At 40.2% G+C, this 17,618-nt stretch overlaps 1 protein-coding gene across 1 annotated transcript in view; it reads left to right on the top strand.

The window, feature by feature from the left end:
• The window catches only part of CATSPER3 (cation channel sperm associated 3), a 69,254-nt gene extending 51,970 nt beyond the window's left edge, over positions 1–17,284 (top strand). Inside the window, exons 4-8 of the mRNA XM_036749696.1 lie at positions 313–495; positions 2,688–2,828; positions 4,953–5,072; positions 13,265–13,422; positions 17,128–17,284. Coding sequence (XP_036605591.1) covers positions 313–495; positions 2,688–2,828; positions 4,953–5,072; positions 13,265–13,422; positions 17,128–17,236 — 711 coding nt within the window. The 3' untranslated portion in view covers positions 17,237–17,284. The remainder of the gene's footprint in view (positions 1–312; positions 496–2,687; positions 2,829–4,952; positions 5,073–13,264; positions 13,423–17,127) is intronic.
• The last annotated feature ends 334 nt before the right edge of the window (positions 17,285–17,618 follow it).

Here is a 17,618-nt window from a genome sequence, read left to right on the forward strand (position 1 = left end):
CTGGTTTTAATTTTTAAGATTAAACCTTTATTTTCATCAGCAGAAGTATAAAAATCATCCCTATTTCAGTACTTATTTATTCAAAGAGCCTACTAAAGTGCTATTGTACATAGTCAGTGCTTAATGAAAGAAACCAGTTGAACCCCTTCTTCAAGGTCGGTTCAGTCCTGAGTCCCAGCCAAGAAATGCTTGCTCCCTTAGCTGGCATGGGCCTGGACTGGGTGAACTTTGAGTCGTGCTTTTAGTTCTGAGGGGGCTTGTTTAGCTTGGAAACCTCCCATGCCTTACTCCTCTCTTCTTCCTTTTTTGTAGACTCTGATCACTGCATTGGGACAGACAATCTCCACCGTGGCGTCTGTCATGACCCTACTGTTCCTGCTGATGTTCATCTTTGCCATCTTAGGCTTTTGTCTATTTGGATCAACCGATAACGGTGATGTGAATAACTGGGGAAACCTTGCCGTGGCCTTCTTCACCCTTTTCAGCTTGACCACGGTAACTGCGTGAAGCTTTTTCAAAGAAACTGCTACCCAGGGCGAGGATGAGGATTCCTCCATTAGAATGGCCTCAGACTTGCTTGCGGAGTAGGCAAAGTCGGTCTTCAGAGTTTCTCTGGTTTTCTAGTGCCCTCACGTTCCCAACACTCCCTACCATGCAATATTCTGCTTAGTTCTGCTATTCTTTCTACCTCCCATACCCCAGGCTTTTCCTGACTATTTATTCCCATGCTTCTAGGCCCTGTTCTCCCCAGCACTCATATACTAATCTAATTCATGCTTTGCTATTTAGTGGCAATAGGGATTTGTGTTGTATTTTCCCAGGGGGGCATTGTTCCTTCCTGGGCAACACATCGAATAGAATGCAGCCAACATTTATTAAGCTCCTTCTTATTTGCAGAGAGACTACTGCGCTGGGCTTAAAAGGGCAGGAGATGTTCAGATTCAAAGTTTAGATAAAGAAAGCTCTTTGCTCTCTTGGAGAATAAGACACCAACACATATGTCTGTAATATACAATATTACATGATAAAGTCATTCAAGAAGTACAAACCAAAGTTTTCTTTCTGTGATGGAAGGAAATATCTTATGGCCAGAGGGGATTAAATGGATTTCCTGGAGATGACATTTGAGTTGGACTTTGAAGGATGAGTAAGGCTTTAACAGGTGGAGTGAAGGAGGGAGAGCCACAAGTCCTTTTTGTTCAGTGTCTACTGAATTTAAAGCACTGAGGCTGTTGGGGAGGGCGTAATAGGCCTCTGGTCCTTATTTCTTTTCATCACTCTGTCAGCACCCAATTTCTTTCTTCTTTTGAGAACATTGGGATGAGAGGCAAGAGATAAGAGCCATTGGGGGAGCAGAATTAACATGTTAGTCTGAAAAATGTCTGAGGTAGTTCTCACAGCCCTATTAAACTCACTGGCTAGGTAGGCATTTAAATGATGTAGGAAATATATGCCAAGCTGTTGTAAATATGAACTACGAGCATAATCACCTTGGATCTAATTAAAGACAAAATCTTTCAAATGCGAGGTTGTGTTATGAAAATGATGCTTCTCCTCTTGATCCACAGTGGAAAAAAAAGCATTGGTTTTGGATTCAGAGGATCTGGGCTCAAATACGGCCTTTGAAATTTGCTCCCTGTATGACTTTGGGCAAGTCACTTACCTCCTTGGGCCTCAGTTTACCTACGTGTAAACCAAAGGAGTTGGACTATATAGCTTCTGAAGTACCTTCTAGCTCTAGATCTATGAACCTATATATTAGATTGTAAAAGAAAGTTTTCAAAAAGGAATTGATAAATTTTCTTTAATTAAAAAAAGTAACTACGTGCTAAATTGCTTTTCTAGGAAGGGAAATGAATGTTGTAAAAACCCGTGGGGGTAAGTGGGCATCATCGTTCCCAAAAGGTTGGCACTCACGGTCTGACTTCTTAAGGTTATTTGATGTCAGTTGGTCTCTAAGATCAGCTAGAGTAAGAATTCTTAAGCAAATTTCTTTTTCTTTGAGTATTGAGACACTTTGGGAAGAGGGTTAACACTTTCTGTCTCAAGAGTTCAGCAGCACAGTATGTGGCACAATGAATAGAGCACCGGCCTTGAAGTCAAGAGGATATGAGTTCAAATTCCACCTCAGACAATTACTAATCGGGTGACCCTGGGCAAATCACTTAACTCCTATCTGCCTCGGTTTCCTTGTCTGAAAAATGAGGATAATAACAGCTACCTCCTAGAGCTGTCATGAGAATCGAATGAGAAAATGCTTGTGAAATGCTTATAAACATTGAAGTGCTACATAAATGCTAGCTATTGTCACCATCATCACCATCGTTAATTAGCAGCTGACTCAGAAGTGCTTTTATGAGAACAATGGATTCTCCCAAAGCCCAGCGCTTAATTCCCAGACTGTAATTACTAACCATTAGTCCACCTGCAGATCTGAGTATTGCAGAGAATTCAATTGATTCAAATAACTGTTAGAGACTTTTCCTCCCCTTCCCCTACATGTTCGTTCCATCTTTAGATAGAACCCAGGTGACCCAGGGGCAGTCTTTTTCTGTGAATCCAAGACCTCTGATGTGGGATTAAGAGGCAGGGAAAGGGAAGGTCTCACCAGAGGCCAAGGGTTTGGATGAGAAAGCTGTTGGAAGGCCCTCTGGCTCAGGAATTTAGGATTATGTTCTTCCTTCCAGGTGGATGGCTGGACAGATCTTCAGAAAGACCTGGACGATCGAGACTTTGCTATGAGCAGGGCTTTTACCATTTTTTTCATCTTGCTGGGCTCCTTTGTATTCCTCAGTATGTTTGTTGGTGTCATGATTATTCACACAGAGGTGAGTTCTAATCCTGTCATCTACTCTAGGGAAGATTAGAAAGCGGGGTGGAAGGAGCCTGGCTAGAAGGCAGAGAAGACAGATTCTGTCTGGAACACTCTTACAGACGCTTAAGCCCAGAAAGAAATTAGGGGTAAGTTAGCGGGATACTTGAAGTTAGAGAGATACTTAGCTGAAGATATGAAAATGTGGTCTCATAAAGAAGATGCTCTTTTTTGCAAGGCACTGAGCCCTGTCTTCCTCTGAGAGAGGATGGGGAGGAGTGGGGAATAGTGTAGCAGTTCTTAGTCTTTGCTATTTGGACCTTGATGGGAAGACAAGGTTTGTGGACAGTGTACAACTAGCCCTTTTCCAACTCAAATCCCCTACTGCTTCTTGGTGTGGTGTAGGATGCAAGGTCCTGAGGGCCTGGGCAGTAAAGAAAGCCTTGGATGACTCCTAACTCCTTCATTTCTGTGTAACAACAATGCTGCTTGCTGCTACAGTGGCTGGGTAAGGCCAATAACACCAGCACACAGGAAGGCTGCTAGCACAGGTTCTTTGATCTGCTTTTCTAAGTAAAGCAACTTTAAGGGGTTAACAATCTTACTGTAATTAAACATACATACATCATTCACTTAATTCAGGGGGAAAAGCGAGCACCCAGAACCTCAGAGCAAATACAAACAGAAATTACAAACAGAGACAATATCAACAGATAAACATTTCTGTCTAACCAAATCACAATATATGATACCAAAGAAGCACCAACGTTTGGGTTGTCAAAGTTGAGGCAGGGGATGGGGGGCTGCTTCAATGGCTTACTCCAGAGTCTCACCAACACTCTCTCAATGATTGTGCCCCCAAAGGCAAAATGACAATCTCAGAGCTCTTATACCCTGTTCAGGGCCCTGAGGGTTCAGAGCCTACTTAGCAAAATGGTAGGGGGCCTTTCCCTTAGTGAAAGGGTGTGGGCCTGCCTGTAATCAGGCCTCCCTTTGTTGGCCTCACTGGAGGTCTATTGAGGGGGTGGGAAGAGTCTTTAATCTTTGACTAATGTCACAAAGACGTGAGCCTGCCTCTAAGCCTATTCAATGGACAGGAAAGATCTTTCACTTACAGATTGGCCTTACATTCTGAAAGGGTAAGTAATTGAGTAAAGATTCTGTTACATAGTATGTTTAGGGAATGGGGTCTTCTGCTTAGTATGAGATAATTTAGACTTGTCTAGAGTTAGTATGCATAATAAACACATAATCAGCAAAACAGAGGTGACCTGAGAAACTGTAGTCCCATATTTTGATTAAAAAATGGGGAAACTAAGATCCTGAGGTGACAAACCATTCACTGAGAGTCTCACAATGAGTTACTAGCAGAGCTGAGGGCAGAATTGGAACTTCAATATTGAGGTCCTTCCATTGCACCAAAGCTGCCTTCCCCTGACTTACCAGTTTTTAAAGACTCAGCATATACTAGAGTGTACTTAACCAGTGCCTTTTCTAGGGTTTGGCAATTTCTGAGCTTAGCCTGGACCCTAGGCTTTGAGGGATGCACTTGGTAGAGACTAGACATAAAGAGAGTTAGGGTCCACGCAGGGGAAAAGGAGATGAGAAGCGCAGAGATTTTACCATCTTCAGAGGCAAAGATCTCTAGGACTTTTATCAGGGAGCAGAAAGGAGTGGCAGGAAGGCATCTCTTCCTTTAAAGTTTAAACCCTCTTATAATCGCTGCAAGTTAATGCCTTTACAAAGGTCATTGCCCTTATCTAACAAAGGCCATTGTCGTACTTAACTTTCCACTGTGGTGTACAGAAAAGTATTTTGGATTTGGAGGCTGAAGAGCCAGGTTTAGATTTCAGCTCTTCTACGAAATTCACAGTCATCAGACGATAAACATCAACTCCTTTGTGTGAGGTTCAGTCCTAGGTACTGAGGATACAAGACAAAACAGAACAAAACAAAACAAAAAACCAGTTCCTCTCCTCAAGGTGCTTACCATCTATGTGACATTGGACAAATAAATTTCCCTTTCTGAACCTCACTTGGATCATATGAAACAAAGGGGTTGGGCTACTTGTTCTCTAAGGTCCCTTTTAGCTTTAAAGCTTTATTATCTAATGATAGAACCTGTTCTTGGCCTGATTAGGATTCGATGAAGAAATTTGAAAGGCAATTGGCAAATGAGCGACATTTAGCTCTTCTACAGGAGAAGAAAAACATCCTGAAGAAGCAACAGGCAGAAGTCAACAGACTCATGCAGAAAGGGGTACGTAATATTAATGGAAGGCGAAATCAGATTAGATGGTATTATCTGTGATCAACCTGGGTGGAAAAGGAACATTTGTGACATATAATTTCAGCCTGGCTATCTACATGAGCAATTTTCATTCTCTATTTATAAAAATCAGAGGTAGCTAGAGACAATTATTTCGGATATCTAAAATGATAATGTAATGCTGTTTTTTTTAATTACAAAGATCACAGAATTATAGAATCTTAGAGTTGAAAGGGCCCTCAAATTCCACCTCGTCCAACCCATATGCATGTAGTAATCCCTTGTAACTGAGTGAATTTAGAAGCTGAAGAGCTGAGAGGGATCCCAGTCCATCCTCTCTGTAATCTATGACAGTCCCTGCTTGAAAACTTTGGGGGATGAAGAAATTGCTAACTTAAGTGCTTAGCTGATTTCAGCTCTGTTAACATGTTTTTTTCTTACATTGAACCAATATGTGATTCCTTGTACTCCCATTCTAAATTCTACCCTGGGCAGCTAGGTGGCACAGTGTCAGTGCCTAGAGACAGGAAGACTCATCTTCCTGAGTTCAGATCTGGTCTCAGATGCATACTAGCTGTGTGACACTGAAGAGGTAGCATAGCAAAGAGAATAAAGCCCTGAATTTGGAGGTAGGAAGACTTGGGGGTTCAAGTCCCTCCTCAGGTGTCTACTAGCTGGGCAATTTGCTTAATTTCTCAGTGCCTCAATTTTCTCATCTGTCAAATGTGGAGCTTGGATTTGATGGCCCTTCCAGCTCTCAATCTACTATTCTGATGTTCTGTTTTTAAAAAAAGTGTAGTTGATTCCTTTAAAAATATTTTATTTTATTTTTTTAAATATTTATTTTAATCAGTTAAAATCTACCTTCTCCTACCCCAAACTCCCCTGCCCTCTAGTTGTTAACACAAGAAAACAAAACCTATTACAAACATGTATAGTCAATCAAAACTACTTTCCTCATTGACCATGCCTCCTCAAAATTTATATTCTGAGTCCTTCACCTCTAATAGGAGGGAGGGGGTATGTTTCATCATTAGTCCTCTGGAATTGTGGTTGATCATTGCACCAAGAGTTTGGCAAAATAGTGTTACAGCATGTTTATTTGCCATAACTTGTTCATTAATTCCTCAATTTATAATATTCCCTCAGATTCCCATTTTTGCCATTTTTAGAAGAGCTATCGATTTTTTTGGTACATCTTTAGAGATTGTTCTACTTAGGACTGATTGTTACCTTAATCTATCTTTCCTCTAATTCCCTTTCCCCTCTTCACCCTTTTCCCTTCTATTTTCCTGTTGAGTGAAACATTTTTGTGTGCTTAGTGTGTGCTTAGTGTGCTTAGTGTGTGTGTGTGTGTGTGTGTGTGTGTGTGTGTGTATGTCCTTCTTTTGACCAGTTCAGATAAGATTGAGGTTCAAGTGTCAGCTATTCCTTCCTCCTCCTTGTTTGTAGAGATGTCTACGCGTACACTTGGATTACGTGAGATGATTTTCCCTAATCTTCCCTTCCCTTCCTGCATTTGTATTTCTCTTCCCTTCTTTTTCCATTATTTTTCTCAAGATAATTAAGACACAACAGAATCACTCCTAGACCTTGCTAACTGCACTTCCTTTATGACTGCTGATGGTATTAAGGTTCAGAAGGGACACATGTATCATCCCTCCATAGCTAAATATAAAAACTTTATCCTTCTTTAGTCTTTTTATCATTGTTCATCTTTTTCTTCACTTCTACATTTGTCCCTCAGTTTCTATGCAGCTCTGGCTTTTTCTTTTCTTTTTAAAAATTTTTTAAAATTTATTTATTTAATTTATTTAATATATTTAGTTTTCAGCATTGATTTTCACAAGAGTTTGAATTACAAATTTTCTCCCCATTTCTACCCTCCCACCCACTCCAAGATGGCGTATATTCTGGTTGCCCTGTCCCAGTCAGCCCTCCCCTCTATCACTCCCCTCCCCTCCCATCCCCTTTTCCCTTCCTTTCTTGTAGGGCAAGATAAATTTCTATGCCCCACTGCCTGTGTATCTTATTTCCTAGTTGCATGCAAAAACTTTTTTTTTTTGAACATCTGTTTTTAAAACTTTGAGTTCCAAATTCTCTCCCCTCTTCCCTCCCCACCCACCCTCCCTAAGAAGGCAATTCAACATATGCCACATGCTCATCATTATTTAAAACCCTTCCACAATACTCTTGTCGTGAAAGACTAACTATACTTTGCTCCTTCCTAACCTATCCTCTTTATTGAATTTTCTCTCTTGACTCTGTCCCTTTTTGAAAGTGTTTGTTTTTGATTACCTCCTCCCCCTATCTGCCCTCCCTTCTATCATCCCCCCTTTTTATCTCCTTCCTCCTTCTTTCCTGTGGGGTAAGATGCCCAATTGAGTGTATATGATATTCCCTCCTCAGGTCAAATCCGATGAGAGCAAGATTCACTCATTCCCCCTCACCTGCCTCCTCTTCCCTTCCTACAGAACTGCTTTTTCTTGCCACTTTTATGTGAGATAATTTACCCCATTCTATCTCTCCCTTTCTCCCTCTCTCAATATATTCCTCTCTTATCCCTTAATTTGATTCTTTTAGACATCATCCCTTCGTATTCAACTCACCCTGTGCCCTCTGTGTCTATATATATACATACATATATATATACACATACATATATATATACATACACACACACACACACACACACACACACACATATATATATATATATATATAATATTATTCCCTTCAGCTACCCTAATACTGAAGTCTCATGAATCATACACATCATCTTTCCATGTAGGAATGTAAACAAAACAGTTCAACTTTAGTAAGTCCCTTGTGATTCCTCTTTCTTGTTTACCTTTTCATGCTTCTCTTGATTCTTGTGTTTCAAAGTCAAATTTTCTATTCAGCTCTGATCTTTTCACTGAGAAAGCTTGAAAGTCCTCTATTTTATTGAAAGTCCATATTTTGCCTTGGAGCATGATACTCAGTTTTGCTGGGTAGGTGATTCTTGGTTTTAATCCTAGCTCCATTCACCTCTGGAATATCATATTCCAAGCCCTTCAATCCCTTAGTGTAGAAGCTGATAGATCTTGTGTTATTCTGATTGTGTTTTCACAATACTCAAATTGTTTCTTTCTGGCTGCTTGTACTATTTTCTCCTTGATCTGGGAGCTCTGGAATTTGGTGACAATATTCCTAGGAGTTTTCTTTTTGGGATCTTTTTGAGGAGGTGATCGGTGGATTCTTTCAATTTCTATTTTACCCTCTGGCTCTAGAATATCAGGGCAGTTCTCCTTGATAATTTCTTGAAAGATGATGTCTAGGCTCTTTTTTTGATCATGGCTTTCAGGTAGACCAATAATTTTTAAATTATCTCTCCTAGATCTATTTTCCAGGTCAGGGGTTTTTCCAATGAGATATTTCACATTGTCTTCCATTTTTTCATTCCTTTGGTTCTGTTTTATAATATCTTGATTTCTCATAAAGTCACTAGCTTCCGCTTGCTCCAATCTAATTTTTAAGGCAGTATTTTCTTCAGTGGTCTTTTGGACCTCCTTTTCCATTTGGCTGATTCTGCCTTTCAAGGCATCCTTCTCCTCATTGGCTTTTTGGAGCTCTTTTGCCATTTGAGTTAGTCTATTTTTTAAGGTTTTGTTTTCTTCAGTATTTTTTTCAGTATTTTTTTGGATATCCTTTAGCAAGTCATTGACTTGTTTTTCACGGTTTTCTTGCATCCTTCTCATTTCTCTTCCCAATTTTTCCTCTACTTCTCTGACTTACTTTTCCAAATCCTTTTTGGGCTCTTCCATGGCCTGAGACCAGTTCATGTTTTTCTTGGAGGCTTTTGTTGTAGGCTCTTTGACTTTGTTGACTTCTTCTGGCTGTATGTTTTGGTCTTCTTTGTCACCAAAGATTCCAAAGTCTGAGTCTGAATCTGAGTCCATTTTCACTGCCTGGCCATGTTCCCAGCCAACTTACTTGACCCTTGAGTTTTTCATCTGGGTATGACTGCTTGTAAAGAGAACTTTGTTCCAAGCTTGAGGGGATGCCCTGTTGTTTTTAGAGCTATTTCTATACAGCCAGCTCCGTCACACCAGCACTTCTCCTCCCCCAAGAACCACCAACCTGAACCTGACTCAGATCTTAAGCAGGCTCTGCACTCCTGCTCTGATCTGCCACTTAATTCCTCCCACCAGGTGGGCCTGGGGCTGGAAGCAACTGCAGCTGTAGTTCTGTAGCTGCACCATCCCTGCTGCCTCTGGGGTGGTGGCTGAACTGCTAACTCCTTTCACTCTGTCCCCTGCAGCTTTTCCCACTAACCTTCTCTGTCTTCTTTGGTGTTTGTGGGTTGAGAAGTCTGGTAACTGCCACAGCTCACTGACTCAGGGTGCTAGGGCCTGTTCTGCCATGCTCCCTGTCTGGTTGGTCCTGCTGCTGCCCATGCTGGGCTCTGCTCTGCTCCCAGCTCTGTGCACAATAGACCTTACCCAGCCACCATCCAGGCTGTCCTGGTCTGGAGCCCTGCTTCCCTCTGCTATTCCGTGGGTTCTGCAGTTCTAGGGTTTGTTCAGAGCCATTTTTTATAGGTTTTTGGAGGGACCTGGCAGGGAGCTCATGCAAGTCCCTGCTTTCTAGCCGCCATCTTGGCCTGGCTCTGGCTTTTTTATAAGAAATCATTGGAAGTCCTCTGTTTAATTAAAGATCCATCCCTTGTCCCCTTCCCATAGCATTATACTTGGTTTTGCTAGGTAAGTTGTTGGCTTTTGCCTTCTGGAATTTTGTATTTCACATTCTATGCTGGTATATTATAGTGGTGGCTGCTAAATCATGTGTGATCCTAACCATGGCCCATTGGTATTTGAATTTTTCTTTCTGGCTGTTTGCAGCATTTTGACTTGGAAACTCTGAATTTTGGATTTCCTTGGTAGTTTTCATTTTAGAGTTTCTTTCAGGAGGTGAGTAGTGGATTATTTCAATTTCCACTTTGCCTTCTGGTTCTAAAAAGATATGGTAGTTTTCAGATTTCTTGAAATGAGATTGCTAAGCTTTTTTTTTTTTTTTGGTCATCACATTCAGATGGTTCAGTGATTCTTAAATTATTTCTCCTTGATTTGTTTTCCAAATCAGTTGTTTTTGCTATGAGATGCATTATATTTTCTTCTGTTTTTTTAGTTTTTGAAATCTGTTTTAATATTTCTTCTTGCCTCATAGAGTCATTGGTTTCTATTTAGGCCATTCTAGTTTTCATGGAGTTTGTTGCTTGGACAAGGTTTGTCCTATTGTGCCAAGCTGTTAATTCCTTTTCCAGTTTCTTCTTTCATAACTCTCATTTCTTTTTCTAATTTTTTTTCTCAAGCACTTTCATTCCATTTATAAAAACGTTTAAAAACTCTTGCTTCATCTCTTCAGGAAATTCTAGTTGAGTTTGCACCCAAGCCGTGTTTTCCTCTGAGACTCTGCTTGTAGATATTTTGGAGTCTTTCTCTTCTTCTAGCTTTGTGCATTGAGCTTCCCTTCTAGCCTTATTATTCTATATAGGAGATTCTTTTTTTGTTTGTTTGTCTGTTTGCTCATTCTTCTAGTCTACTTCCTGACTTTAGATTTGATGTTAGGATTGAACTCTGCTGCACTTATGGAGGAAAAGGTCTGGGCTGGTCCTGTTGCTGTTTTCTTGGGGGCATTGAATGTTGTTGTTTCAGGATCTCAGGAAAAGGGGGACCTGAAACAGCTGGGGACCTGATGGCTTTCAGTGCCCCTAAAGTGGTTTACCAGGGCAAAGTCTGCTTGCTGCCCACCCTGGTTTGAGCTCTGCTATTTCCTAACCTGGGTTCGGGTTAGGCAAGAGTATGCTGCTGCTGAACCCAGTCCCTACAAGCTAGTTGAAAAACTTTGCTGGTTCAGAGTTGCAGAATTGTAAACTCTTCTTTGGTCTGCAATTTCTGTGTTACTTATTCTTTTGCAGGCTGGACTCGATGCTAGAAATGAGACCCAACTCTGTTGTCTGAGCCACACTGCTGCTGTTTCCTTCTGAACATCCTCCTGTCTCAGTACACTATCCAGGGTCTACCTACCTGGGAACATTCCCCTTGTGCTCAGGTCCCATTCTCAATCCTCTCTGAATCTGTGTCCCAGAACTGGGTAGTAGGTGACTAAGTTTCCAATTTGCACCTTTCCCCTCTGACTTCTTCTATAGTGCTAAATCATGCGTAATCCTCTTCCTGGTGTGCAGCTTCTTCCTCAGGACTGACAATTCTTCCTGTCTGTCTCCCAATGATGAGCTAGGCTGGACAAATGACTTGCTGTGACTTTTTCTGTATTTCCCTATCAAGATTTAGTTTGGCATATTTTCTAGATCTGTTTAGAGGAATTTTGTGTAGGGAAGCTTAGCATATTGCTTCCTTCCACTACATTTAATAGAGGGCCATGGAATAGTAGCTTAAAAGTACATTGGAAACTAAATAATCTAATTCCAAAGAATGATTGAGTCAAAGAACAGATCATAGAAACAATCAATAATTTCATCAAAGAGAATAATAGCAATGAAGCAACATACCAAAATTTATGGAGTGCAACCAAAGCAGTACTTATGGGGAAAGTTTAGATCTCTAAATGCTTACATCAATAAAATAGAGAAAGAGCAGATCAATGAATTGGGCATGCAACTAAAAAAAATTAGAAAAAGAACAAATTAAAAACCTCCAATTAAACACCAAATTGGAAATCTTAAAATCAAAGAGGAAATTAATAAAATTGAAAGTGAGAAAACTATTAAATTAATAAATAAAATTGAATTGGTTTTATGATAAAGCGCGCAAAAATAAAGGAACCATTGGCTAATTTGATTTAAAAAAAGAAAGAAAAACTAAATTACCAGTATCAAAAATGAAAAAGGTGAATTCACCCTCAATGAACAGGAAATTAAAGCAATTATTAAGGAACTATTTTGCTCTACTGTATGCCAATAAACCTAACAATCTAAGGGAAATGGATGAATAGTTACAAAAATGTAAATTACCCAGATTAACAGGAGAGGAAATAGAATCTTTTAACTAAGCTTATTTTAGAAAAAGAAACCAAACAAGAGCCAAAGAAAGAAAAAAACCACTAGGACCAGATAGATCCACAAGTGAATTCTGTCAAACATTTAAAGAACAATTAATCTCAGTATCATATAAATTATTTGGAAAAGTAGATGAAGAAGGAGTCCTATCAAATTCCTTTTACAACACAAATATGGTGCTGATACCTAAACCAGGAAGAGCCAAAGCAGAAAGAAAACTATAGACCAATTTGCCTAATGAATAGTGATGCAGAAATTTTAAATAAAATACTAGCAAGGAGATTATAGCAATAGATCACAAGAATATACACTATGACCAAGTGGGATTTATACCAGGAATATAGGGCTGTTTCAATATGATGCCAATAGTTTTCAGCATAATTGGCCATATCAATAAATAAAAACAACAAAATCATATGATTATCTCAGTCAATGCAGAAAAACCTTTTGACAAAGTTCAACATTTTTTCTGTTAAAAACACTGGAAAGCATAGAAATAAATGGAGCTTTCCTCAAAATGATAGGTGATATCTGTATAAAACCATTAGCAAGTATTATCTGCAATGAGGATAAACTAGAAGCCTTCCCAATAAGATCGGAGATGAAGCAAGGATGCGTATCATCACCATTATTATTCAATATTGTACTAAAAGTGGTAGCTATGGCAGTAAGAGAAGAAAAAGAAATTGAAGGAATTAGAATAGGCAATGAAGAAACAAAGCTGTCACTTTGCAGATGATATGATGGTATACTTGGAAAATCCTAGAGAATCAACTAAAAAACTCATTGAAATAATGAACAACTTTAACAAAGTTGCAGGATATAAAATAAACCCACACAAGCATCAGCATTTCTATATATTACCAACAAAATCCAGTAGCAAGAAACAGAAAGAGAAATTCCATTTGAAATAATGGCAGACCATATAAAACACTTGGTAATCTACCTGCCAAGACAAACCCAAGAACTACATGGACACAATCACACAAATAAAGTTAGATCTAAATAGAATTGTTTATACATTCATTTAATTAATTGTGCCATAGATGTCCAACATGGTATAGAACCGACAGATTTCATCATTAGCTTCACTATCGTGTAAACCTCTCTGTCTCTCTCTCTCTAGACAAGCAGTGAATATGCAACTTTCAGTGAGCTGGTGGAAGATTTTAAGAAGACTCTGAGACATTCAGACCCCATGGTCTTAGAGGATTTCTGTACCACCCTTCCCTTCATTGATATTTACCTGTCAACACTGGACAACCAAGATAATACTATTTCTAAGTAAGTCCCTGTTCTTGAGCACTTGGGTCGTTAGACCCAAACTTACCTCTTCTAGCCCAAACTGACCAAATAACCTAGAACCCCCTTCATTTTCAAGAGTTCCTTTGGGGGTACCTGTTGGTCAAAAAGCTTTTAAGTGCTTACATTACTCTAGGTACTACGCTAAGTGATAGGGGTAGAAAAAGTAACAATAGTCCCTGCCCATAAAGCGTTCACATCCTGGTGAGGGAGACAATTCATAAATAACTGGGTTCAAAGAAGATATTTACAGATAGAAGGTAATCTCAGGCTTCCTGTAGAAGGTGGAATCAAAGCTGAGACTAGAAAGAGTCAGAGAAACTCAGAGGCGAAGGTAAGGGGGGACAGCATTCCAAGCAGAGGGAGAGCATGGAAAGGCATTGGAGACAGGAGATTGGAACACCAAGTATGCCACTGGAGCTGGGTCACAGAGTATGTAAAGGGGAGTAAGAAGACTTTCAAGGTAGGAAGGGGTCAGGTTACGAAAAGCTTTGAAGGCCAAATTTTAAATTTGATCCTGGAGGTAATAAGTATCCTTTTTTATTCTTCCCACTTATAACCCAGTATGACTGACCGGGCATTTCTAGACCCTAATTTGACCCATTTCCCCTTATAACTACTTTTCCCTTATCTATCTTTTAGTGTTATGGAAAAAGACCAGGTTGGTAGCAAATGCACATGTCACTAATTCATGATGGGAATGTCAGCCAGCCATTTAAACTCTCTGCTTCTCAGTCCCCTCTTCTATAAAATGATAATCCACCATTGAAAGGCAGTTTTCATCCAGCACCTCCCTATTTTACCAGCGACATCTTCTTAGCAGTAGAGGGAGATCATTAAAACCAAACTTCATTGATTTTGATTGTCAGTGTATGTAAGTGACAGTATAGTGTTCTGACAGCTACTTGCCTTCATTTGGGGGTGAAGGATGGAAATAACTATGTGGAATTAGCCAGACTGAACTCGTCAAGAAATATTCACCTTCTATCTCCAGGGCATTGGTGGTTTCCACTGTGGTAAGTCCTTCTGTCTTTTCCTGCAGACTTACCCTGCCTATATTCTTCAATGACGACGACTAATGAGGGCCATTCAGGAAGATGCTTGGCAGTGGGGGATCATAGGATTTAGAGATGGAAATGACTTTAGGGAATCACCAAATCCAACTCACTCATTTACAAATGGCTATGTTTAACTTATGTACTTTGTAGGTTCTCCCTAGTAGCTCTGCATAAAGGAAATGGTTCCAATAAATAGGTACTTACTAGGCGCCTAAAATGTGCTTGGCATTATGCTAGGTGCTAGGGATGTGAGGGATATGACAGCAAAACCAAAGCAGGCTCCACCCTCATGGAGCTTGTGTTATACCAGGGGAGACAACTAGAACCACAGAATCTCAGAATTTTAAAGTTGGAAAGACTCTTAAAGATAATTTAGTATAACCTCTCAGACTTCATTGTCATCCAGGACTTGTCATCCCTGCCCCCTGAATCTCAGGTGATCTGTGTTCTATCACCAAGGAGGCTAGATAGATAGAAGATAGAAGAGGGCTTCACCCAAGTAATATATGTGCACACAACTGGGGTCTTGTGTTGACGCATTTGCCCTCATTATTGCCAATTAGTGATTTTAGTGGCAGGAATTTCTGTCTCTATGGAAGGCTGGTGAGAGCCAATATTTTAGCCAGTATTTACTTTATAGACATTCCTATATGCCTATGTGTGAAATGAGTTTGGGGACGGGGTTGTTTTTTCCATTGAGGAACTCTTCTATGGCCCTTGACCAACAGCCAGCCAATCTTTGCTTTTACAAGGGTTGGAATCCAGTTGAAGTAGTTTCATTCTGGAGTTCAGGGTTAAGAGCTTCTTTTCAATTTAAATAAATGACCACTGATTAATTCAACTTAAGTAATCAAACCAATTAAGCATCTATGTTCTAGGCATTATTAGATACTAGGTATACAAAGATAAAAAAACCCAGCCCCCACCTACATTCCCTTGGGGGAATAGAACATATATACAGATAATTTGAGAAGAAACAAATCCCTAACAACTTGAGGTGGGAGAGATGATCAGAGGTGGCTTCTAGGAGGAGGTGGCATCTGAGTCGAATCTTGGAGGAAGGTAAGGAAACTGAAACATAGGGCCAAGGAGGGAATGAGTTCAAGGTGTGGGAGACTGGCAGTGTGAAGGCACAGAAATAGAATATGGAGTTCTGGGTTTAGGGAACAGTCTGTGGGCCATTTTGGCTGAGATGTAGAACTTATGTGGGGAAGCAACATGAAAAGACTCTGTAGATTAGGGACAAATTGTGGAGGGCTTTAAATGGCAAGTTTGAGGAATTTGTATTTTATATTAGTAGCAGTAGAGAGCCATTGAAGATTTTTGAGTAGGAGAATAACATAGTTAAGAAGGTTATTTTGGTAGATGTATGGAGGATGCATTAGAGAGAGAATCAAGGATGTCAGTTAGGTTATTCCAACTATATAGGGGAGAAATTTTGTGAGACAGAATCCGCAAGAATGACTCTAAGATTGTGTACCTCATTAAATGGCAGTGTCCATAGTAGTGTTAGAAGAGTTTGGAAGAGGGCCAAATTTGGTTTTCTTTTCTTTTCTTTCTTTCTTTTTTGTTGGGGAGAATGGGACAAGGGTAAGATAATGCTGCTTTGGTCATATTGAGATGAAGAATGTGTGTTCTGCTTCTAACATACCATGTTGTACCGAGAATACAATATGAGCATTTGCAGCAAGAGAGATTGTGGTTTGACGGGAGCTAGAGGCTACCCTATGGCAAAGGCAGACAGGTTAGATGAGATTATGGTGAGAGGCTGAAAAACTCTCTTTTGGGGGACTTCTACTCTTAAAGAGCCCCAAACTGGTCAGGAATGAGAGGGCACAGTTCTGAATGAGGGCTCCTGATTATGTGGTGTACACAGATCTCTTGGTAAGCAGTCTGATCAGAAGCCATGAAGCAATCATCCTCAAGGATACCATCCAAAGAATTCTTTCCTACCCCCCCCCCAATGCGGTTCTAAAGATGAAATCCAAGGACTGGAAGAAAGAGAACACCTCCTTCAGGTCTCAGATTTTCATAGTGAATAGCAATACCAGCAAGTATGAAGGAAGGACAAAACAAGCAGTTATTGAGTACCTACTATCTTCCAGGCACTGTGCTAAAAGCTTTACAAATATTTTTTCATTTGATTCTCACAATACCCCTGGGAGGCATTATTTATCCCCATTTTACAGTTGAGGAAACTGAGACAAACAGAAGTCAAGTGATTTTCCTAAGGTCACACATCTGACGCTTGATTTGAGTTCAGGTCATATTGACTCCAGGCCCAGCTCTCTATTCGCTGTGCCACTTAGCTATGAACACCCACTACGTATGCCTAGTTCTGAGCTTAGCTATACTATGGAAGAACAGACATTACCTCTAACCTTAGATGACCTTCAATTTAACCAGGAGGACTAGACTCTAACTTGACATAAACAATATCAGGTGGCGGATGGTGAGTGTCTCATGAGTGGCACAAGGGATAAGGTTGGTGAAGGGCAAGAGGAAGAAGAGGCTCCAGGAGTCAAACTTCTTGATATAGAGTATTTCTAATGAGTGAGGTTTGGACAAACTCTAGGGCCTTTCCTTGTAGGCCTGATGGCTTGACCTCACTACCTCCTTCTCATTGCAGGCTCCAAGAACTCTATTATGAAATGGTAAACGTTCTGAACCAGATGCTGGAGGACATGCCAACCAGGAAACCTTCTGCAGTTGTGTCTGAGAAGTCTTTAGATTATTAGATGTGCTTCTTCGTGGTGATGCTATTGGATCTGAGGTCCAATCTAGCTCCAGCCTGGCCTGAGGTCCAGAAAAACAGGGCAGTTCTAGGACATTACCATTGGACAAAGAAAACTGGGCCAAATCCAATAAAAGTTTCTTTCCTGAAATCATTGACTTTCCTTTGCTAATGAGCAACCCTAGACAGTAGCTTTTCTATAGAAGTATAGGAATTAAAGCTGGAAGGCACTTTACTGGCCGTCTGGTCAACTCCTTAATTTTACAGATGAGGATGCTGAAGCCCACAAAAGGGAGGTGATTTGCCCAAGGGCACACAAGGAATAAGCAGCAGAGTATGTATTTGAACTTAGGGTTCTAATTCCAAATCAAAAATCCTTTCTATTA

The sequence above is a fragment of the Trichosurus vulpecula genome, chromosome 3, assembly GCF_011100635.1.
Source record: "Trichosurus vulpecula isolate mTriVul1 chromosome 3, mTriVul1.pri, whole genome shotgun sequence".
Classification (NCBI taxonomy): Eukaryota; Metazoa; Chordata; class Mammalia; order Diprotodontia; family Phalangeridae; genus Trichosurus; species Trichosurus vulpecula.